We start from the raw sequence: 25,295 nt of genomic DNA, 5'->3' as shown, positions 1-25,295 counted from the left end.
TGAAGCGGTTTCCCTACAGAATAATTCCACGTCCAGAGATCTCGGCTTCCATTTCCCTCCTCCAGTCCCAGGGTGCCGTGGTTCCCTGCTGTTTCTTTCTTCCTCCTCTTTTCAGTGCGCTCGAGAAGGGCTCGGTTCTCCATCAGTGCTGAGCAAAGTACGGCATCGCATTTCCAAGTCTGCCCTAAAATCATAATGGTTTGCTCGAGGATTGGATTTACTTTGGGATTTCCCCTGCCTTTTCTTCGCTGGACCTGGAAGGGTCCCCTAAGGTGGGTTGGCACGGGGCATTTTGCCGGGAAACTGTTAAGGCACCCTGGGGCCATCTGAATGCTGATGCATGCTTATTAGAGTTGATTTCACTGCACTTAAAGACATCTGCACGCAACATGGAGATGAGGAATCACGGAAACCACGGAAATCGCATTCGCCTCGGAATCCGCCCCATTGGAGCTTCGGCGTTAATTACGGTGATAATAGATGTTCTGATTACAAAGGCTGGAAGTCGTTCGGTGCCAAGAATGATTTTAGAGTGATCAGAGCAGAGGTCAAATCGAGTTTCCTGTATCTGATAGGAAAAGGGAGAACCCCAGACTGATTCAGGGCATCGTCCTGGGGAGCCTAAACTCCTCCAGCAAGGTCAGGGCACTCCTTTGCCAGGGGCCCCTTTGGGGGTGGCGGGATGCTGAGCAAGAGGGGGGGGTGCGGGGAGGAGCTTGTCTTTACTGAGGAGGCTTTCCAGGTACTGGCTGTGGAGGGAGGCAGACCAGTTGGAAAGTGGCTCCACTCCTGGTGCCCGGTGTTTGCTGTGGGCGTTTTTCACTTTTCCAGGATGGTATGGCAGCAGCCGGGCCTGGCTTGGGAGCCTGGCCAAGGGGACCTCTCAGTCATACAAGACCGAGAGCAGTAGGAAGCCTGTCACACCTCGGGAGTCGCTCAAGACCCAAAGCACAGAAGGTCGCTGTAGAAGGAAGAGAAATGGAACTTTCCAGCGGCAGCTTTGTAAAGCCTTTGCGGTGGTGTGCGCTCACAAAGATAATAAATACGCTAGCTCCCCATGCCCCCCCCACGCCCAGTGTATGTGAAGGTGTCAGGAAGACAGATGGGTCCAGCCTGACACAGCTGGGCCAGGCGGAGGAGACTGGACAGCAGAGAAAAGAATGTGAAAAAAAATCTCGCTCCTAAAGGCCCAGGGCATGCAGAGTGAAGAGGGAAACCCAGTTGTGATTGGGTGTATAATTAAAGATGGCGCCGGTTGTTTCTAAAGTTGTTCCACATGCACCAGGGACAGAATGCCTGTGTGTCAGTGCTTAGAGCAACCCCTGGCATTGTCATAGCCCAGGTCCTTGCACTGCTGCCTGTTGAGTCTTTGGGTCTCACACATGCCCACAACCACATACATAATCTCCTTTGGCTCATTCATCATTCAAAAAAAGTTCTTCCTCCAGGATGAAGGAGCCCTTGCCAAGTCTTGGCTCACTTCAGCCCCTTCCCATGGAGTGTGGGCCCCATTCTCCTTCTTCTGACTGGGTGGTCAGTCTCTCTGTCCATCACCCAACACCTCACCCCCGAAGAAGCAAACTCTAATCCACGGGAAGCATTTGGGTGGCAATAACAATGTCATATTTACTTCCTTTCTTGATTCTGAAGCTTGGACTAATTGTGGTTGGGAATTCTATAACATGGCCTATTTAATGCAAAAGTTAGGAAGCTTTTGTTATCTGAAAACCTTATAGTTCTTGGTGCTTATATCTAGGATGAGAGACGGGGAAGAGCTTTCAAATTTTTACCCAAGTATCAGGAAAACCCAGGGAGAAGTCAATATGTCCCCTCAGCGCTCACTGGCAGAGGCCATAGGAGCAGGAGGCCAGGAGGAGTCCTCACAGTTCATCATGCCGTCTCTGCCTACCCTCCTGCCTACAGCCCCATGCAGTTTTCTGGCTTCTGTGTTTTAAACCATTTTGATTATCACCACAGGGGAAAATCCATTTTTAGGTCCCTTCTAGGGCTGATGACTCGGGTCAAACCCTCCTGAAGAGGTACAGTCTCTTACCACCAAGTACTTACACCTGGGATGCAATTCCAGAGCAAAATGGAGCAGTTCCTTGGCAGAGGGAAAACTTACTAAGCCTCCAGAGGGCCCACAGCAAGGGCCCAGCCTGATAGGTGACAAATGGGCAAGGAGGCCAATGACTCAGTTCAGCATGGCTTATCTCTATGGGTTCCAAATGTGTTTAACTGTGCAAACTTGATCCAAGCAAAGCATATGTAGAACCCCACTATGCTGGAATCCTCTCTGTTCCCATCCCCCCTTGCCTAGCCCCTAAAGCCTCAGAGGGACTCCTTGAAGCCCACTGAACATAGTTTGAAAGTCCCTGGGGTAATTTTGAAAGATGCAGGCTTTGGAGCCAGTTAAAGTAAAATCCTGGCTTAACACTTGAATCTTATCTTGATCTTCACTTTATCTGTATTGTATATAATAATACCTACTATAATAATATATACATACTATAATAATAAATTGTAAAATATAACTTATAGGAAGTCATAAATAATGTATGGAAAGTGTCTGGCTCATATTTACTAAATAGCTATTTAGTAAATGCCTCAAACAAGCAGTCCCCTTTTCTGGGACTGTGGAGGACTGAGAGATGAGCGAGGGACCTCACGAAGCTGGGGGTCTGGTTCCTACTGTGGGACAAGAAGGACATGCTAGAGATAAGGGAACAAAGTGCTACAGAAGGAAATCGACGGAATGAACATTTTTAATTGGGAGGTGTGGTTGAGACTGTCGATTGTCTCCCCAATATCTTTTTTTCCACTTCTTTTGTAACAGAATCCCCGATTTCCAGCTGGGATCACGTTGCTTAGAATAAAACCATATTTCCCACTTTCCCTTGCAGCTGGTGGTCACGTGACTATGCTCCGGCCAGTGAGATGTAAGCAGAGCGGAACCCTGTTTCGGAGAGGTCGGCACTGCCCTCTGTCCCCTTATTCTCCCCACCCGCTTCCTTCACCTTGACGCTAGAACGAGCATAGCTGGCTGGCTTTCTGGTATTGGTGGTTCCATTTAACATACTGGTTAAAGGAATCCTTGGAGCATTCGAGAGTTAGTGTACCTACAAAGGGTGAATACTTTTCTTTTTCTTCCGTGTAACACAGAGCCTCAACAATGGACTTCGGGTGCTATAACCTGCAGCCGCTTTACTCTGAGGAAGCTGTGATTTTTTAATATCCCACAGCCCAGAGGGGTCCTGCTAATTATGAACCACTCTGATTTGCTGGGTATCAAAGTTCTCACTAATATTTCTAAGTTGTTTAAGAGACAGCCAGTATTCAGGATAGAGTTAGTGATTTGCTTGCAGTGGAAAATAGCAGGTGGGCTCCATCTCTCTGATTTTACCTGAGCCCTGAGCGAGGGGGGCTTTCCCAGGGAGTAACTCGAGCTCCAACAGAAAGGGCTCTCTATGAGAGCTGGTTCCTGGGGAGGGTCTGGGCCTCTCCTCAAGGAAGACTCCTCAGATAGCTAACCAGGGTGTCATTCCAGGAGAACAAAGGGCTGAGGTAGGGATGAATATGAAAGACAAGAGGGTTGTTGAAACTGGGATGGGAAGGAAACTACCTTGAGATCCTTTTCAGGGGGTCCAAGATTCCCCTCATCTGGGGGTACCAGATAGACTGGAATGGAGCAGACAATTATTCAGCTAGTGGCAGAAGTTCTCTTCATCGAAATCATGCCTTCTTCTTACTGCTTGAATCCTACAGGTCGGACCTAAGGCTTGATACTCCACCAACTTGGACGGAAGAGAGAGTAAATACCTCCTTTTGAAAAAGTGTTAACACTCTTAGGATTATGAGTCAATTCAACCAGGTGATGTCCTATGATCACTGCCCTGAGAAAATGGGAACTGGGCTGAGGAGAAGAGGTGGAGAGGAAGAGACACGTGAAGGGCAGAGGGACACCAACATGAGGGTTTTGACAACCGGAGCAAACCGTGCGGGCCCTGGCATCACGACAGGGGCACAGAGATAATGAACGTTGACTGGACTACTCTATAACAGATGTTACAGACTCTGCGGACAAGCCTAGGAAACAGCTGGGACCCCTCCTTTACATTCCAATGTTGATTTGTGCCAGATCTTGTTCTCTGCTCTTGTTCTTAAAAGTCAGGTGGAAAGTGTCTCTCCTCTTTGGAAAATGGGCTCTGTCCACTCAAATCTTTTGCCCAGCTGATGACTCGACGTGATAACATTGGGAAGCAGTCTGCAGGATGCCTCTACCTTTGCCAAGAGCCTCCATGGCTGGGCGATTCTGCGCTCTGCCCCCAGAACTGCCTTTCCCTCCAGCACTTCCTGCACACCTTTCTGTCCTCAGCCGGGAGAGGCTTGTGCAGGATGGGGGAGGTCCTTGAGGGGAGCACGTGTAGGACGTTGGACCGTACAAAACAGCTCATCACTGTGGCTTCTCAGGGCTACTGGTAGAGAGAACTGTGACTCATAACAAAGATGTGGCTCACCAGGGAAGACAGCCAACACACTTGGAGGCTCCAGAAGGCAAGATGGAGACTCCCTGACTCCTCCTCGGCCTGGGGCCTCCTCTCTTCGGCAGTTTCCAGGCGCAGAGCTGCTGGGCTGTGGTCTCTGGAGAGGTGTGCTCACATGGTCTGTGACTGCTGATGTTTACTGAGCTCTTACCATGTTTATGTCTTGCACTAAATACACTTATGAACTTATTTAATCCTCCCAACAAACCTATGAGGTAGATGCTATTGTTATCATTCTAATTTTACAGGTGAGGAAACTGAGGCACAGAGCAGTCCAGACTTGCAGAAGGTCATAAGGTTGGGAAGTGGTGGGTCCAGGATTCCAGCCCAGTGCATCTGGTTCCACAGTCCATGTAATTATCTACTATGCTCTACAGCATTTGTTCATTAATGCAATACTGAAGCTTGAAAATGATTTTTTAAAAAAACCATAATCCATAATGGATACCAAGCTACCCCAGAATGAGAGCCCTTTTGTGCACTGCATCCCAACGAGGGATCTTTAACGGATGAGACTGAAGCTCATTCTGTCTAATGAAACCATAGACAGATTATAACCAGCATGGTAGAAATGCATAACTCTGACTCTGCCCATGTATTTTTATCCTGCAAAGGTCACCCACCAAAAAAGAAAACAAGAGACGATGCTTTACTGACATCTCATTCTTCTTTTTCCTGGCATAGCATTTATCTATACCTTTCAGATTCCCTTAGAGTTAAGTGTGGCAAAAATGGCCAGTTCCTGCCAATGAAATATGAGCGGAAGTGACATGCATCGTTTCCAGGCTCCAGGGAAGTGTGTGCCTTCCGTGCTCACTCTTTCTCTTTCTACTCACTGGGTGCTGGGGGCATGGAGACCACAGGGGATAGCTGGGCCACAAGATGGACAAAGCCTGAGTCCTTGAATTGCAGTGCATCTACCAACTGAGAGCACCCACCTTGGACTCTTGAACAATAAATGAATTTCTATTGCACTTGAACCACTGTACATTTTGGAGTCTACTTACTCCTACAGCCTAGCCTACCCTAATACACCACTTTCTTTAAAAAAATACTGTGGTCAAAGGTTGAAGTTAGCTGCCTTTTAGAACAACAAAAACCCACGAAAGGGCTTCTGATTTCCCGTGTTCAGACAGCATGGTTTCCCTCCCCTCCCCACCCCCATCCCCCTACATGCAGTGATCCCAGAGCAATGGCCGAGGAGGTTAAAACACGGGGAAGCCAGAACATGCATTACATTACCACATCTGTTTCCTTCGAGAGAGGTCCCGTTTCTCTTGGGGCTGGAGCCTGGGGGCCTCAGCCCAGGTGCCAAGGGGCCTCCAGAGGACATGGGGCTGGAACGGGGACCATTGGCAGTGGTGGCCAGGCCTCCCCCAAGATGGCCATCTCCAGAGTTCTGCCTCTTGCAGTACAGCGAGGAGGAGGTGGGGAAGGAGCCCCTGTGGCTAAAGGCGGAGGTGGAGGGGTCCACGCTGTAGCGGCTCATGCCTACAGGGTTCACCAGGCACTCCTCAGTGGTGGCTGTTTTTGCTAAGCAAGAAGGCAGGACAGAGAAGCAGAGATCAGAGAGCAAGCCAAGAGGCTACCTGACAGTCTTGGCAAATGTTTCCCCTGCAGCACCACTACTATCTGTGGGGATGAGAGATGAGGAAGAATGGACCCTACATCATAATCCCAAATAGTTCACCTCTCAACAGATGAAGACACTTGCCTCACCAACAAAGCATATTATAGTAGGGATGAGAGATGTGCCCCTCTCTGTTCAGAGGAAAAAGTGATTATTTTGGCTATTGATGATTTGAAAGTAAAATTCAAAGGTCTTTTTCCTTTCATGGTGTTGCCCCTCCAGCAGTCTCTACCAGCTTGTCTGAATCTCCCTGCTCTCTTTTCTCTTTGTCCACCAACACTGCCCTCCTCACCCAGCCCGGGATGCTTGAGAGCTCAAACAGGATTCACAATGTCCCTAAGTTAACAATCTGATCTGGGTGGTGACACAAGGGCAATGGTACTTCCTCCCCACCTCCAGTTTCAAAACACCTGAGGGTACTGCCCTTCCTCCAAAGCTAATAAACTGGGGAAACCAATGCTGATCTGGTCAGCCCTATGGTCCTCCATAAACGTAGAACTTCTGTGCTTTGAAAGATAGCATCAAAAAAGTGAAGAGATTACCCACAGAATGGGAGAAAATACTTACAAATCATATATCTCATCAGGGACTTGTTTCCAGAGTAACTCAATAAATGTCAATAAAAAGACAACCTAATTTAAAGATGGGCAAAGAACTTGATGAGATCCTCCAAAGAAGATATACAAATGGCCAATAAACACACAAAAACATGTTCCCCAACATTAGTCATTGGGGAATGCAAATCAAAACCACAAAGAAGTAGAACTTCCTACTCACTAGGATGATTACAATAAAAAGTCAGATAATAACAAGTGTCGATGATGCTGTAGAGAGAGTGGAACCCTCATACACAGCTGGTGCGAATGTAAAATGGCGCACTCTCTCTTCCTCAAACAGTTCAAACGAGAGTCACTCTACAACACAGCAATTCCACTCCAAGGTATTTACCCGAGAGAAATAAAAACATACATCCCCACAAAAATTGGCACATGAATATTTACAGAAGCACTATTCATAACAGCCCAAAGGTGGAACTAACCCAAAAGGTGATCAGTTGATGAATGGATCCCCCAAACGAGGCATAGCCACACAATGGACTACCATTTGGGCATAAAAAGAAATGAATACTGATACTGCAACAGTGTGAATGAGCCTTGAAATATTCTGCTAAGTGAAAGAATCCAATCACAAAAGGCCACAGATGAAGTGATTCCACTTCTGTGAAATGTCCGGGATAGGCAACTCTATAGAGACCAAAAGTAGATTAGTGGTTGCTGAGGGTGGGGGAGGTGGGGGGGGTGGGGAGAGAGAGCTAGCTAAAGGGTATGGACTTTTTGAGGTGTTGAAAGTGTTCTGCCATTGTGGCTGCACATTTCTGTGAATATACTAAAAGCCACTATGTTGAATTCTTGTATGACCTATGAATTATACATCTCAATAAAGCTACTTAAATAATTCATTGCCAAAGTCTGGTGTTAGGTGTGAACACATTCTCAAGAGTATTGTTACACAGGCAAGCCTGGCCACCACGGCTCTGGCCACCATGGCACAAGCCAGCTGGGCGGCCTCAGTGTACTCATGCTCTGTGCTTTCTGCTTCGTGGCCAGTGGAGGGCTACAAGGTGTCTTCAGGAAGCTGGAACTCCACACCTTCACGTGGATGACGTCTATTGCATCTCTTCCATCTGAATCAGAAGACAGCAGGAGGAAGATTCTAAAAAGGACCAGGCCACAGAGCTATGTATGAGGCTGCCTCCTGAATGGAGTGAGGAAGAGGAAGACAAACACTGAGCACCTACTATGGGCTAGCACCAATACAAGCCAGTTAGCAGTAAAGCTGTCGTTATATTCCTTTTATTAAAATGTTCTCAGTATCTGAGTTTACTAATCCATTCTGTGTCCCTAGTGGCAGGTGCCTTGGTATATGTGAGGAAGCTATTCATAGTGTCTGGCATACAGAAGGCACTCAATAAATATTTATTGAGTAGACATTTGGGCCACTGTTAGCAATGAGGTAGCCATTACACAGAATACACATTACAATACAGATTCAAAGGTCTATATATAAATTTGTCATGTGGATGCGTGATAGACAACGTTAAAAAAGAACTAAAACATTTATTCTGTTTATTCAATATTTTAAATCGAGACTAAATATATCTATGTAGTTCTGATAGTGATAAGGTAGAGAATGCAGCTAATTCTCTAATCTATATCCGTATTTTCCACTGGAAAATACAGATGCGGATGAAAGATTGTCCCCCTGTGATGACGTGCAGAAATGGGGAACAAGGGAACGTGGACTTTATTGGTTGAAAAACTGCTGACGACCATGGGTGAGATCAAAGGTAATAAAAGCCAGCTTCTGGGCTAGGATCCAAATGAATTCATCAAAAAGTAAAACTGACTTGAGAGACCCTTAGGCAATAGCCCTCCAGCCGGCACAGGGTATACCAGTTATCCCGGAGACAGCGGGTGAACAACCATGGAGATAGCTCCGCAACCCCCCCACCGCAGTTCTGCCTAGCCTATAGCTCCCAGGCAGCCTGGGAGTGAGCAGTACATTCAGGTGCACACACGAGGGTGCCGTTCAGAATTGATGAGTCACATCTGCTCAAACCTGGTTACAACAGCCTTTTCCTCACCTTTGTAAATAGGGCTGTTGACACTATAGCGAAAATGACTGATACCAGGCAGGCCCTCATCATTCACCCCCAGGACTGAAAAGGGGCTGCACAGAGCAACCAGCCCAGCATTTCCGCAAGTGTTAGGTGTGTCCCACTGGCGGGACAGGGCATGATTTTAGTTGGGACTTTGGTATATTTGCTTTCTACGGCTATAGGAAAAAACGTAAACTTAGTGGCCTAAAACAGCAGAAATGCATTGTCTCATAATTCTGGAGGCTAGAGGTATGAGAGGTGTTGGCAGGGACATGTTCTTTCTTTCTTCTTCTTCCTCTTTTTTTTTTTTTTTTTTTAAGATTTATTTTTTATTTTGGAGAGAAGGGGAGTCGGGGGAGGAGCAGAGGGAGAAAGAAACTCAAGCAAATTCCATGCTGAGCGTGGTGCCTAATGTGGGACTTGATCTCATGACCCTGAGATCACGACCTGAGCCGAAACCAAGAGTGGGAGGCTTACTGACTGCACCAGCCAGGTGCCCCAGAGCCATGTTCTTTCTTAAGGTTCAAGTGTAGTATCCCTACTTGTCCACCTAGTTGCTGGTGGTAGCCAACAGTCTTCGACTATAGATATATCCCTCCTATCCACCTCCGTTGCCACATGGCATCTTGCCTGTGTCTCTGTCCAAATGTCTTAGGAAGACATCAGTCATTGGATTAGGACCCATAATCCAGTGTAACCTCATCTTGACTACATCTGCAAAACCCCCATTTCTTTTTTTTTTTTTTTTTTTTAATTTAGAGAGAGTGGTGGCAGGGGCAGGAGCAGAGGGAGAGGGAGAGAGAAAATGTTAAGCAGGCTCCATGTCAGATGCACAGCCAGACACAGGGCTCTATCTCACGACACTGAGATCATGACCCAAGCAGAGATCAAGAGTCAGGTGCTGAACCGACTAAGCTACCCAGATGCCCCAAAAATCCTATTTCTAAAGAACATTTCTATTCACAGGCACTAAAAGTCAGGACTTGAACCTGTATCTTTTTGGAAGACAAAGCAACAGGTGAACATTGTTTTCTTACAGTCATGTATTTTAGTGTATAGCAATAAAATATAATTAGCCCATCAAACTCTGATTTCACTGATATGGTATCATTGCTTAAAGTGACTAAGAGAGCTAAAGTTAAAGGAAATGAATCCGTTTAAAGGAATATCTTGAGTAAACACTTTTACAACTGTTGTATGGACATAGCAGAAATTGTGAAAGGTGGTGTGTTAATAGTAGAATGAATGCTGAGTTAGTACCAAGCCCTCTTTTCGGGCTGGGTGGTAAATAAGGAAAACAAATGAGCTTTTTATTTAAAAGCTTCCTGCAAGAAATTTTACAATCTCCCTCACAATTAGCTCATTGTACTGCAAATCTCATGGCCTAAAAGTTCCTCCTTACATCTTACCCCCATTCATCTTGCTTTCTTTGTGACTACTGGATATATATATCACCTTTCTACTACTCAAAACCACAAAGTCATCAACATACAGGGAGAGAAACTGTGGGTATGCGGAACTCTCAGTAATTAAGAATTTCATTGTGGGATGCATGGATTATTGGTTACCTAAAACCGCTCTTTAAAGAAGGACCAGATCCTGTGGAGAGAATGACCCTTTTTAGCGGTTTTGTGGCTGACTGGTGAGTGAACACCAGATGGGGCCAGCAGTCCTGGGATGGCCCTGCACAGACCCAGCTCCTGCACAGAGACTTGTGGCCAACCAGGGAGCTGACAGGTTAAGATGTTCCCCTGTCCTTTTCTCCCTGGTTTCTTAGAAAATCCCTTCTCATATGCAATGAGCTTGTCTCCCTGGCAAGGCGGAGATCTCTGTGGAGAACATCAACTCAGCAAAGCGGGATAAGGGAGAGGGGACTCCTGTACTTTTTTCTGAACCTCCCTGCCTCTATCCAAGAGACAAAGGACGCTGCTTGGAAAATCATTACATCTTTCCTGCAGGAAAAGGAATAATCCACTCTTGCCAGTCTTACACAGAAAGGCAAACACACCAATGGTGCCATCAAAGACATCTTGCTGCATGTTCAGGGTTTCATGTCTCGGGAACTTTCAGAAGAGCCCAGTGTTCCTTTCTCACCAATATAATCTGTGAACTATGTTGTCTCTTCACTGCTGTATAGAAAGCCTGTCCATTACTGAAGTCAAAGAACACTCTGGAAGAGTTCAACCCCACTCGAGCCTCAAGGGATGGCCATTTGCTTCTGAGTTTGAACTGTGTCTAAGCCTCACTGTCCAGCAAACAAACCCGAGGCCAGGCGTGTGTGGGCACCTCTCTCCTCCCTCACCCCCGCAGAGCCCTCCAGATCGCCCGCCCGATGCAGCCCCATTCCTGGAGGGCCGGGGAAGGGCACTCAGAGGGCAGAGAACATCCAAAGAAAAGCAGGAAGAAAAAAGCCAATGGAGCGATGAATCATTGAATACCACATCAAAAACTAATGATGTACCATACCGTGGCTAACTGAGCATAATAATAATAATAATAAAAGAAAGTCCCAGAGCAGCAGGAGCAGCACAGAGAGGAAAAAGGGGCTTGCATGTATAAACGTGCAGACACTCCTGACGGACTTTTAGCTCAAGCTGGGGTTGACTCCTTGTTATTTAGGACACAAGCCCGAACTGCTCCTAGTTAAGTGACCTTGCCTCTTTATTTTACCAAAAAAGTGAAGCCGGCACTTTCCTTGGATTCTTTAACCAAACGAAGCCCCTGCAAAGCCACAATACCGCCATCTGCAAAATTAGTCTCACTTAATACCTATTCATGCAATAATAACCCCCAAATCCCAGAGTCTTAGAAACGATTCTTTTTCAGTACAAACAGTTCTTTCCACCCGCTCTCTCGCGCGTGCACACGCACCCACACACGCCCTCCACTCCCGCCTTGTTTCCCCACATCAGTCGTAACTTCTCCATTGAAGCGGCACCTGCTGCACACAGTGAACCCTTCCTATAATCATCGCCGCCCCCTTCCCCGGGGCCTGGAGCCGAGGCCTTGCTCGGAAGCGACTGTGCAGGCCAGCAGCCACGCATCCCTGCCCAGGCTGGCATGAAAGGCCAACCCCTCCCTGCAGCAGGGTCTAGAGGGCTCCGTGCGTGAGCAGCTTGGCTCGGCGGCTAGAAGAGAGGGCAGCTCCCCAGATCCCAGCTCCGATACCCAGATTCGAAAGGGAAGTGGCTCTGTGGGCCCCACAGGCTGCTGCCCCAAGAGCTGGGGAAGGACGATTGCCCGATGGCGGACCAGCCCCCCCCTGCCCCCGCCCTGGGGGTGCAGCCGGGAAGGGCTGCCAGGAGAGAAGCGGAGAGCAGAAGTGGGCAGGAGGGAGGAGACCCTGGAAAACAACAGCAGGTCCCCGAAGGGCTGCCCTTCCCCAGCTGAGGGGCCACTGTTTCCTACCTCGGGCGGGCTGGCGAGCTCCTCCGGGCCGGTGCTGCTGTGGGAGGCAGCGGCCCTGGGAGGACTTCTCGGTGGCAGAAATCAGTAGATTTCCTCTCAGCCCTGAAGGCAGCCTCTCACCGAGGCTCCGGTGGAGGTCTGAGGACTTTCTTTGCTCAGGCCCAGTCCCGCCCTTGTTCTTGCTCAGATAAGCTCATCACGTTTTCCCTCTGGGCCCTCAGTGGCCTCCTGTCCCAGCCTTCCCGGTTCAAAGGGCACCAGGCCACGCCACCTAGGAGACTGAGCGTTTCATTCGCTTCAATTAAATTTTCCATTAACTTGGTCTCTGGCCAGTATAGATTTTTCCCTTTAAGCTTGTCTCTAAGTTCAAATCACTCAGCCCTCAGAATCAACCTTATGACTCCCCTCCGGTCCATTTAAGTACATTTATTTATTCTCCCCTAATGAGACGCACAGAATGCCTGACACCTGCACTTCAACAGTCTTCTCAAATGTTTCTGGTGTGCCTAAGACTTTGTTCTAAGTCTGTGGGTTGATTTCCTCCTGTGGAAATTCTGCCCAAAGGCAATTTTGCCCACAGTCAGCCATTCGGGATAATGAATGCCCTTCCCGTCTCAAGAGGAGAGCAGATTCCAGAATATTTTCCCTACGGTCTGGCAGCTTTGCCACACCTGTACCCCAAGTTCTTAGGGCAACTCCTAACAAGTGGGGGAGGGAGAACAGGTGGGGTGGGCACCCTCCACAGTCACCTTCTGTTTCCTCAACACCCCCACACTTTTTGGTCTTTCTAGAACTTTCGGAAATTAAAAATGGTCCTCGATCAGTAAAAGGTTGGAGTCAGCAGAATACAGGACTCCTTGTAAGTTTTGGTTCTGAATAGACATCCTGACTTTTAGGATGACACTTTCCAGTATTCCTAACGCTGGTAAAGCAAACTGCCGCGCTGTGAGATGCTCTGTGGAAAGGCCCATGTGGCAAGAAACGAGCAGCTCATGGGAAATCAGCAACCACAGGAATAAGCTGGGAAGCTGACCTTTTCCTGGTTGAGCTTTGAGATATGGCCTGGTGGGAGTCCCAGAGCCAGGGGACCCAGTTAAGCTGCACCTGAACTCTTGACTCATGGAAACTGAGGTAGTGAATGTTATTCTTCACCACTAAGTTTTGGGGTAATTTGCCGCACACCAATAAATAATTAATACAGATGGGAAAAGGGCATTTGCTTCATTTCTCTTGACTCCACATGTCAGTTTGGAAATTATAATGATTAATTCAGTCACACCTATGATGTATCGGCCTCAGAATGCTTGTTCAGTTCTCTGCCAGAAAGTTGATGGGATTTTTTTTTTTCAGCCAATGGTTTACTGCTTACGTATGAGACCAACACGCTACCCGGTAATAGGAGAGAGTTCATGAAGTTTATCTCAGAGGGTTATATCCTGGCTTAATTGGAACATTTGTGCATCAAGTGTATCATTATTGAACACTTGACTCGTGTTTCCTCAGTATCTACAGGACTCAAAAGGGAACAAAAGGCTTGCAATGCAAAGAGGTTCAGTAAGTTACTGGACATTGAAAAAAATCGATTTTAAACTCCACAGAACTCAGGCCTTTTTCATGAGGTTCTATTTTTCCCCTTTAGCTCAATGTTTTTAAAAAAGATTTTTTTTTAAGTGATCTCACACCCCATGTGGGGCTCAAACTTCCAACTCTGAGATCAAAAGTCGCATGCTCTACTGACAGAGCCAGCTAGGCGTCCCTAGTGTGGTTTTTAAAATGTGTATAGACACTATCATTTAATGAATGATATAATTGGAAGCGCAATACATGAATTTCCCTAAATGAACTCATACTGATGCCCAGGGCCAGAGCTAAGATTAGGAGTCCTGCTCTGACAAACACTCCCCATGTTTTGCCATGGGAGCACTGGCCAGGCTTGCCCGGGACCTAGCTGTCTGAAAATATAGGAAGGTCTTTGTATTTGCTGCAAATCTGTGGACACTCTTTGAAACTTTCCAACAAAACTTTCTCAGAGGATTCTTTTTTTTTTTTTTTAAATTAACATATAATGTACTATTAGCCCCAGGGGTACAAGTCTGTGTATCTCAAAGTTTACACACTTCACAGCACCCACCATAGCACATACCCTCCCCATTGTCCATAAATCCCACCACCCTCGCCATAACCCCCTTCCTCCGGTCACCCTCAGTTTGTTTTGTGAGATTAAGAGTCTCTTATGGTTTGTCTCCCTCCTGATCCCATCTTGTTTCATTTGTTCTCAGAGGATTTTCAACACCTGAGCTTGGTACTGATACTTTGTTCTCCTCCCAAATGACCCTCTTTCCAACACGGAGCTTGAGAAGAGAACAACTCACTTTGCTTTCATGGCCCCCCTATCTGGGACAAGGTGAACATAGCTCCAGACACTGGCCTGCATTGGGAGATAAGCGGCTGCAAGGGAATCTGGTGTAACACAACTTCCTGTGGGTTTTTTGTTGTTGTTGTTGTTTGTTTGTTTTGTTTGCCTCCTTCATTCCACATATTACTTAAAATAACAATTCAAGGGGCGCCTGGGTGGCTCAGTGGGTTAAAGCCTCTGCCTTCGGCTCAGGTCATGATCCCAGGGTCCTGGGATCGAGCCCTACATCAGGCTCTCTGCTTGGCAGGGAGCATGTTTTCCCCTCTGCCTGCCTCCCTGCCTACACATGATCTCTGTCAAATAAAATAAAAATAATAAAATAAAATAACAGGTCGAGGGGTGCCTGGGTGGCTAAGTCAGGTAAGTTTCCAACTCTTGATTTCAGCTCAGGTTGTGATCTCAGGGTCATGAGATAGAGTCCCGTGTCTGGCTCCAGGGTCAGCGGCGAGCCTGCTTGAGATTCTCTCTCTCTCCCTCTGCCCCCACTCACTCACTCATGTGTTTTTTTATCTCAAAATAAATGAATAAATCCTTAAAGTACCAAGTCAAATGATGCCTAATGTCAGGTGGAGCAGGCCACTCCGTGTGAGTTTTGTGAAGATAAGAGAGCTCTCCTGGTGTCTGGAGTGATGGCTCTGCCTGTCCTATGGATGTCCTCCAGCAAGGGTGGTGCCCAGAGCCTGGGGACAAGGAAGAAACACTCCTTGGGGCCAAGATAGGAAACCCAGAAGAAGAAAAGCAAATTGATATACTTGGAGTACAGTTTCTGCCTGGATTTTGCTAAATGGCAGTTGAGGTTTGTTTTGTTCTATGTTTGTGGGATGAAGTGACACAGGTGTACCCCAAGCCATGTGTGAGCACCATTGTGTGCAGTCAGGCTTCTGAGCTGGGGGCACACGGGGTGTACACCCTCCCTGGCAAGTGACGGGTAATAGGACCCAAGCGACAACCGGCTTGGGAGGAAAGCAAAGGGTCGGGGAAGAGAAGACCTGGGCACAATCTCCTCCCTGCTGTAGCCTTTCTCTGTGGCTCTGAGCAAGTGGCCTTGACCTTTCGGACCTCAGTGCATCCCAAATGGGAAAGCTCACTAAATGTGTGCTGACTAAATGGCTGTTTCTATGTCATCTAACTCATGGCTCTTGATAAACTCTCTTTCCTTTTAGAAATAAACAATTTTTTGGAAAGATAAGTATTCCATGTATAGTCTTTCTCTGTAGAGCTATCGTATTAGATGAATTTGTAGCTTAACGAGGAAGCTGATTTGATTTCTAAAGCCTGGGTACATAGGTTCAACCGTAATGGAGCACACTGGGCATGGCTGTTCTGCTGCTAGTTGCCCAATGCCTGGCTCAAAGACCACCAGTCCAGGCCAAAAACACCAAGCTTCAAGAACAAATGTCCTTCGTCATCTCCCACCCCTACCATCTGTGTATCGAGAAAGCTTCTCAAGAAAAAGTAAACAGTTTGTTCCCATAGCGTTAAAACTTCAAAAGGCAGGAAACCAATCACTAAATTAGATCTTGCAGAAGAGTTCAGCTATCACATCTGTGGTTTCCAGAGATCTCCTCTACTCTTGGTGAGCGAACGATTTATTCCATTGTGTTGCACAGAATTCAAGTTATAAATATTTGCCGCAGCCTCGTTCCATCCCAGGCTCTGCCCCCCAATCTATCCAGCAAGGAGATGAGATCTGGACCCAGATGCTTGCAATATAAGGCAAAATGAAGTGCCACGGAGGATGTGTAAACAAGGTTCTGGGAGAACAGGTGGACATCTTCTCAGGATTCGGGGAGGCCTAGAGGACGGCAGAGACCCTGCTGTGGAAGGTGGCCAGGCCCCACTGAGGACTTTGCCTGCCATGGTTCTTAGCTCTTTTCACCCTTCTCAGCAGTGCAGCAAACCTCCTCTTTCTCACCTGCATTTGTACCCCTGCCATCTCACCTGACCACTCTGTCCCTCTCCTCTCCATGGGCATTGGTTCATCTTTGGCGGCAACAGTTGTACAGCGTGTGTGTGGTCATTGTCCTAGTGCAAATAGACTTATTTTACTAAAAACCTGAAATAAATGATACATTTCCCTAGGCAGCCAGAACTCTGCCAGCCCACGCTTTATCATGCCAAGTGTGGTCGCCGACCGGCAGCAACCCCAGTCCACGGGCGCACCTGTTACATACGCAGACTCTCGGGCCCCAGGCTAGCCCCACCGAGGCTAGAATCCACACGTTAACAAAACACCAGGTGGTTCCTGAGCACACTAAGTCTGGAAAACACTGGCGAAAGTGTATTTATAATTGCGGGCTTTTCTCCTCAGGATTCAGAGGTAAGGTAAAATTTCCCTGTGATCATCCCACGGCTTTTGACAGAACCACAAGCGCTATCGAATCCGTGTTTCTGCCTCCATTCTCCTAAAGCACCAGAAAGCTGCTCTATTTCCTAAAACACATACAACGTGTGGATGTCAGGTAATAGAATTAAGGGAAATGACCCAAGTTCCTGATTTCAAGCCAAGAACTTGACACCTTCCAGACTGGACACAGGAAGCCTAGGAGGTAGTTTGGTTTTTCCTCAGACATAAGAAAAAGATCACAGGAGAAAGTTTCTATTTGAATGCTCTGAGAAAGAGATGTGGAAGATGGCCTCTATCTCTTCCAATGTGAGCAGCTCTGTCTTGGTATCCTCACTTTCACCTGTGGGGGGTCCCTCACTGGTGCTTCTGGGGCCCCATCTGCCCAAAGCTAGACTCTAACACTCCCGCAGTGACATCTTGCTCCTACTTCTGTTTTGGGTTGCCGGTGTTCCATCTCATGGCCCTAAAAAGTGGGCCTCTGCTCTTGTCACCAGTAATGGGGAGATCACTACCATTCAAGCATTCACTGAATGGTAGTGATCTCTAGAATAGTAGATCTCTACTTCAGTGGCTTTGTCTTTGCCAAGTTCCTTACGAATACAACCCCACCTGACCCCTAGGGTGCCGTCTAGTAGGAGTTCCACCTGGCTCTTCAGCTGCCAGTTGTCTAGCTGGGAGAGTATTACCCTAAATCCTTGCTTCTCAAACTATCATGTGTCTTCAAAACACCTGGGGTTTCTTGTTCAAGAGTGTAGGAGGACCTCTGAGCCTTTACCCTTCTCAGGTGAGAACTGACCAGAGTTTGAGTGGCAAGACCTTAGATTTGATTAAATCTACCACCAGAACCACCGAAAACAGGTCTGCATGACCTGCTGTCATACCGTGGATCGGAAAATCATGGCTTCCACCAAATTGTCCATTTTTTGGCCACAGACCTTGTTTCTTTGATAGTTCCTTAGCTGTCATGGTTTTTCCTTTTCTTATCATCTGATTAACTGTCTTCTGGAAATGCTTTAATGAGCGTGGACAAACCCTGATAGGTTACAGCTCTAACTGAACTGCACTGGGGCAGAGAACCACCTGGTTCAAATGAGCTCAAGACTGTGCAGTTGTGTTTAGGAACAATGTGGTCCGTTGGAGGGATCTGGAGCCTAAAATCAACTATGGCCTCCATCCTTCCCCTCTTATATGTGTGCTCTTGCCACAGTAGTGGGAAAGGGGGGGGCGGTGAGAAGCTAATTCTTCATCTGAAGTGATAATAATTTGATGTGTTACCCTTTAAAGGAAATTGGACAAGGCAGTCCTAAAGAGGCAATCTAAAGGCAAACTCTCTACTGGTGTCATTTGAGGCTGACTGGTGGAAAAGACATGTGGAAAGGGGGTCGTTTAGAGCCTGTAGTGACATAGCTGCTTCTTCCACCTTCCCTGAGGCTCCCAGACACATGAGACACACTGCACTCAGTTCTGCAGCACCTAGGGCATGAGAAACAATGTCCACAAGGTTGGCTGGTTTAGAGCAATTCATTTTTTTCAAATCAGCCATGGGCTGGGGAAGAACTCATGAAGACAATTCGAGTCATTGCTTCCAAAGCCAGACCAATTAGGAAGGAAAGCAGCTTTGGGGTGGAAATAACTGTTTCAATCAAGGGAAGAAGTGAGGCAGCAACACTGTTCCGGGGAAAGCTCTGGAACTTCCTCCAGCATGGTGAACTTGGGAGAGAAACCAAGGCAAGAGTGTCCTCAGTAATCATGTAAGGAAAGTTTAAGGAAGGCTCCAGAGACAGGATGTTGAAATGAAACCATTTTAGTTTCAGTTTTGGCTGAGGCTGCAAGACAACAGACACCCCAAGGTAGAGTGAAGTGTGCAGATCTTGAAAAAAAAAAAAAAAAAAAGATGGTGGAAAGCCAGTTTTATACCTATAGGTGACCACCTACACCCAGCCTGCAAAAGAAATGTAGAGGCTGAGAAACACGTTAACTTGGAGATGAATTATTGAGAGAACAGTCTTGTGTATTCCCAAGGGCTTCAGTGCCATGTGACTAGCTTGATTTCTGTCCCTGGAGCTTGAGAGACACAATGGATTATTGTTTGATTCCCATGAGAAATCCAAAAATCTGGCAACTCTGATGGCAGTCTGCATGCCCAGTTTGTTTGGCCAAAGGATGTGTAGTGTTTTTCAGGGACCAGATGTCGGCCATCAGAAGAGAGATCTAAAGTAAGATTTTGGGGCACCTGGGTGGCTCAGTTGGTTAAGCATCTGACTCTTCATTTTGGCTCCGGCATGATCTCAGGGTATGAAATTGAGCCCCATGTGGGAGTCTGCACTGGGTGTGCAGCCTGTTTGGGATTCTCTCACTCCCTCTTCCTCTGCCTTTCCCCCCACCTCCCCTTTTTCTAAAAAAAAGTAAGATCATCTGAGGGTCTTTCTGTGGGACTGGAGGCACAAGGGGGCTTCTGCAGAAAGAAGCTAGAGATCTACCTGCAGATTTGAGGCTGTGGAAGGAATTTTAAGTGAGCAGGTAGCCAACCAGAGAAGAATTATATTTGTCCATGTCTGGGAAAGTGCAGGTGAGAGATGGTAGGATCACCAAAATGTCCATGTAAGAGCCCATAGGATGAAGAATCAGCTTTCAACACCTGCTAGAAGTTGGGAGTATGATGCCAACTCACAGCAGGATTAGTCGAGTAAAAACTCTCTTACCTCTTGCCTCTCTTCCTTCCCTTACTCTGGTCATGAAGGATTCAAAATCATTATTAGTTAGATGTGGGAGAGGGCAAAAACACAAAGTTAGGTGTGAGGTGGAGAGAGAAGCCAATTGTCCTGAAGCAGGTCTGAACTGAGAATGGGGAGTAGCTATATCTTTGTGTGAAATATTAAGTTTGATTATTACACTGACCTAGATTTATCAGTTATTGACTAGAGAATGTTTTGTTACTTGAAGGAGCAAGAAAAGTTACAAGATTTGTCCAAAATTTCATCTATGGATAGGAACAAAGTGGTCCCACAGGATAGATTTAAAGAATGAGAGACATAGCTTTATGATTACATCTTATGGGTCATTGCTTATTCAATGTAACAGTGATTTAATGGATTGCACAGCGAAATCAGACCATTCTGCTATTCTCATTACAAGATTCACTAGAAAATACATTAGCTTTAGGATATGTTCCTGAATCAGCTAAGACTTACAGGAGAGGCCAGATTCATACTGTCAGAATTAGAAGGCACACTGTGCACAAGCAACCCCAACACCTCATTTAGGAAATGGAGGCCCAGAGAGAAGAAAAGATTTTCCCAAGCTTGCACATATAGAGATATCAAACAAACAAACAAACAAACAAAACAAAGCAAAAACAAAAACCACAAATGCATGTGGTGTTGGCTCACATAGACTATATTTAATTAGCCAGCTTTCATTGCAAAGGCCAAATTTCTTCCTGTTTCCCAGATCTCAGACAGATTAATGTAAAATTGTAAATGGAGTTCTTGACAGTATCTTAAAAAAAAAAAATCTATGCTAAGAATCTAGATTTATCCTTCCCTGCTGTCCTCTTAAGCTCAAAATATAGTCACGCTTATTATAAGCATCTTTCTTTTGAAGACCTATCTGTGAGCACATACCTGCAAATGTATTTATTTTTCATTATCTGTAGTGGTCACTTTATACTTCAGAAACTTTCCCTAGCTCATGTATTTGTCTTAACACAATATGAGGTCTCATGTAGAGACCTTGGAACAGAAGGTGCGTAGAACAGAAGAGTGTTCAGCAAATGTTTGTAGAATGACATAATGACTAGATTCCAGTTTCACTGGCTATGTGTTCTTTATATATCAACAATACTGCATCCAGAGAAAGAAGAAAGGCAACATTTTGGCTCATTCTCGGTAAACTGAAATACAGAGCCTAGAGTCATGTTCAACTTTTCACAAACCCATAACTCAGGGCTGCTAAGTGGAGGTATCTAGCCCCTTGAGCACATAATGTGTGGCCCCTACATGCCCTTATTATCCTTTCCTCCAACTTCCCCATGCTAAGCTACTCTGCAACAAAAAGCACTCAGGCCCTGGATCACTTTCCATCCTGTGATGAGAGAGAAACACTAACTCTTACTGAAAAACGTATTTGATTCATGGCCTGGAGCATCAATCCCCACAGCAACAGACACTCTATTTATTGACATGAGTGGGTATCTGAGGCCCCCAGGCAAGACTCTATTTCTTAGCCCTAGTTTTTTCAGGATTTCTGAGTTCCTTAGTGTAATAGTCTTTCCATGACTCAACAGTGATGGATAAGTGCCCAAGAGTCTAAATTAGAGGAGAGTGAAGAAAATAATTCATTGTATGTGATGTGGTCTCATTATCTAAATTCTAGCAACATAAGTCTGAAAGCTATAATGTCAGCTCTCAGTAGCTGGGGCAATCTCTTCCCACTGCAGCCTGAGTGAGAACTGTCTAGATACCCTGTGTCCTGGCCATGCCTGAGCTCTCCCAGGGTGGGGGATGGCAACGAGGCAGCCTGGGAGCCTTCATCTCCCAGGAAGGCAGGGACACTTGGGACCACCTCAGGGACGGGGAAGACAGACAAACAAAGCCTACCTGACTCCATCCTGCCTTCCTTCTTCTCCTGAGCTTCCTCAGAGCCACTGGAGCCCTTGGAGAAGGGCTGGTGGCTGAAGAGGTCATCACACAGGAGGCTTCGGCACAGCTTGGCGAGGAAGCGAAGGACATACCCAACACTGTTCACCACAGGCAGGCTCCTCAGGTGCTGTTTCCCATCGAAGGATGCTGAGACTGGAAAGCACAGAGACAGCCACTCAGAGTGGGGCACAAGAAAGCCACAGGGCCATGGGAAGAGGTTTTTGTTTGTACAGTTGTGCCTTGGTTTTAACTAAGCTTTATTCAGATTTCACTCATTGCCCTGTTTGTTTTCCAGGATCTTACCCAGGAGCCCACCCCATGTTTAGTAGTCATGTCTCCTGAGTCTCCTCTGGTTTGGCACTGGTTCCCAGTCTTTCCTTGTTTCGAATTACCTTGACAGTTTTGAAGAGTATCAGTCAGGTATTTTGTAAAGTGTCCCTCAGTTGGGGTTTATCTGATGATTTTTCATGATCTGAGTGGGGTTAACGTGTTGGGGGAAGACAGGAAGTGCCCCTCTCATCACATCAGATCAGAGATACGTGATGTCCACATGACATCCCTGGGATGCCAGCCTTCATCGCCTGGCCAGATGGGGTTTGCTGCACTTCTCCACTGTACTCTCCATATTCCATTCCAAACAACAAAAGGTTGTGCCCACACTCAAGGGTAGTGGAGGATTAAGCTCTACCTCCTGAGGAGAGAAGAGTCTCTCTATCGTTCAGAATTCTTCGATAAGAAAGAACTGTCCATTTTCCTCCATTCAGTCATTCATTTATTCAATCATTTATTGATATCAATATAGACCCAGATATTTATTTTGTACCATGGGTTATACAATACTATGTTATTTATTTTGTTGCTCAAATTGTTCCATCTTTTGTCTTTGGGACTTCCAGTGTCCTGCATCCCTATGACATGCCTCCATTTTTTTTTTTTTAACAACTTGTTGGTTACTGAAACTTCAATATGTTTCAGATTCATCTTCAATTTCCCTGCCCCTGCCCTAAAACCAGCCATTTCTCCAACGGCTCCAATTCCTTGTTACGAAACTGTGATATCTAGAAATCAAGATTTGGGCACTGGATATGCTCCTTGTTACTGGAGTGTCCAGTAACTCTGGGTTCTTTTCAGTGGAGAGAGCTAAGAAATATATGCATGTATATAATCCCATTATGATTATCTCTCTCTATATATATATATGTTTAGAGAGAGAGAGATGGATAGAGCTAGGTCAGTCAGTAGACCGATAGGTAGGTCTAGATCTAGATAGATAGATATCCAAATAAACCTGAGTTCATGCTGAGGTCTCTAGATCTAACCCAGCAAAACAGAATTCAGGGTTCTTTCTGCTCTTCTGGGAAGGTGTCTTCAAAAAGAACAATAATCTTTCCATTGTGATTCTAAATGAAATTCGATGTCTACAGGGTTACTGGGATTTAGAAGAAATATGTTAACTTCTAGCATGTTCCTTTCTGTAATTGTCCTCATGGTCTCTCTCACCCCATGAAGCTTGCGTACCAGCTCCACGGTGAGGAACACTAGAGCAGACCCTAAGAGGACACTCTGCTCCCAGTCAAGTCTTGGCCACTCATTGTCAACACGTAGAGGGCAGCCCTGTTTTTCATGTTTTATCTCCCAAAGGCAGGAGCATGGCAGGGGCTGGGGCAGGGGCAACACTAGGACTAGTTTTGATTTTAAAACTAAAACAAAACAGCCCATTTTAATTAGGAAATCAAAAGAATCCATTTTTGTGTGTGTGTATAGCTCTTTATAGTTTGACAAGAGCCTTCATATTCATCCCCTAATTCAGCCCTCCTGACTATCCTGTGAGGACAGTAGACGAGAGGTTATTACCCCATGTTACAGGTGAGGAGATTGAGAAGAGGGCATAGAGTGATTTTTCTGGCTCATATGGCCTCTAAGTGGCACTTACCTGTCACATTAACACTCTGGGTGACTCTATTTGGGAGAACCAGCAAAGAGCCGCCATGTGCCCACCTAATGGGTTTATCCTAGCCACTCAGACACTCTGGAAATTCCCTTTTAGTGTGAGCATTGCCGTTGGCCTCCAATATTTTAGAAGACCAAGCGTGATGGAAACTGAACCCACAAAAGGAGAGACTGGGGTCATTGGGTCTGTTCCACAGATGAGTGTGCATACACTCCCAGAGATGCCTGGAAGGGCCACCTGCTAAAAGCAGCCGTGGCATTTATGACACCATGAGGTCAACCCCTCTGGGATAGTGTGGCTCGGGTAGAGCACGAGGCTTATGGGGAACTGCAATACTGCTCCTTTAGCCTTTGGGATGGCCCTAGGCCTACCCATGGCAGTCTGGTTCCTTTTGCCCACTGTGCCAGCACCAACATCACCATTTCCTGTGTTGTGCCATAGGAAAATTGGGAAAGCAGTGCCCTAAGGATTAGGTTAAGTACAAAGTGGGAGAGTACTAAGGATAAGTACAAAGTGGGAGAGTCTAACTATTTCTCCTTGAGTCGCTCCCTGAGCCATCTTGGGGCTATCATAGGCTCTCTGAGCTTCCATACCACCATTGGTAATGTGAAAGACCATCTTGCCACTTTGCAACCTCAAGGAGGTAGCATAAGGAGTCCCCCAGGGCTACTGCATTCTCCAAGACACTAAGACCACGTGCTGAGCTCTGGACTCTGGGAATCCCTCAGCCAAGGGAAAGTCGGCAGTAGGGCTCTGTCCAGGCTTGTGTTGGCACCAGGCACTGCAGAACATGCCCCCCAGTGCCAAGGCCCCTGTGGTCACAGAAAGACTTTGCAGGAGAGCAGGGAAGATGGGGTTGGCTCTCCCGGCTTAGGGAGAGGAGCTGCAAGGAGCTCAGTTAGATGGGATTTGCTCAAGAGGATGGGCACACGGTACAGGAATAGCTTTCTCTTAGCACCATGTTGTGTCTTGACACTTGCTACTCAGCAAAGAAAGAACAAGGCCTTCAACCTCAGAGGGCTGCCCAGGTTTGTGAACCTGGCTCTCAGACAAGAATCTGGAGAAGAATGGCCAGTGGGTTCTCAGAAGCCTGACAACAAGACCCTCCTCTTCGCCTCCCCCAGTGCAGTACTTCTTCCTCTTGTCTCTGCTTCTGCTAAAGTTTCTTAAAAGTCACCCTGGGTAAGACACATGGCACCTGAACCTTGCCAAGTTCTATTTTAATCAGTTACCAGCAAGTCAGACCCAGCTTCCTGCTCAGAGCGAGCTCCAGAAGGTGGGCGGAACCAATCACAGCTGGGGAAGCTGTGCTGGACAACCTCCATGCCCCCAAAGCCATGGAGATCTAGGGTTAAATAAAATACCAGAGACATTAAAGTCACCCCTACCCTGCTTCCCTTAGACAGTTGGCAGGATTACCTGCACCACCCCAGTTGCTGTGGAATCTTCTCCCTATTCCCTGGTGATATGGAGGCCATGACCTTGAGGCTGGGCCAAAGACAACACCAGTCTGTCCCCTTGGAATCAAGATATCTTACAAAGACCCGGTGTTCTAGGGCTTAATGGCAGGTGGTGACAACAGTTGTGTAGAGAGCCTTGGGTGGGGCTGAAACTGGAGGACAGTGGTGACAATGGGAGAAGAGAATGACCTTGAAGCATCTTTTAAAAAACCAACAACCTAGCCCTTGAGAGGTGCTTGG

General features: G+C 46.6%; 1 protein-coding gene across 2 annotated transcripts in view; it reads right to left on the bottom strand.

Moving 5' to 3' along the window:
• SCML4 (Scm polycomb group protein like 4) overlaps positions 1–25,295 on the bottom strand; it is a 95,770-nt gene that overhangs the window by 5,588 nt on the left and 64,887 nt on the right. The window contains exons 5-6 of one of the 2 annotated variants that reach the window (XM_044244583.1): positions 21,603–21,797; positions 5,787–6,077 (exon numbers count right to left, since the gene is read on the bottom strand). In XM_044244583.1, the coding sequence (XP_044100518.1) occupies positions 5,787–6,077; positions 21,603–21,797 (486 nt within the window). Of the gene's footprint in view, positions 1–5,786; positions 6,078–12,241; positions 12,429–21,602; positions 21,798–25,295 lie in introns of those variants that run through there. The other variant, XM_044244590.1, reaches the window with a different exon arrangement.

The sequence above is a fragment of the Neovison vison genome, chromosome 1 (genome assembly GCF_020171115.1).
Source record: "Neovison vison isolate M4711 chromosome 1, ASM_NN_V1, whole genome shotgun sequence".
Classification (NCBI taxonomy): Eukaryota; Metazoa; Chordata; class Mammalia; order Carnivora; family Mustelidae; genus Neogale; species Neogale vison.
Note: the sequence above shows the minus strand (reverse complement) of the source record. Positions and strands in the feature narration are given on the sequence as shown.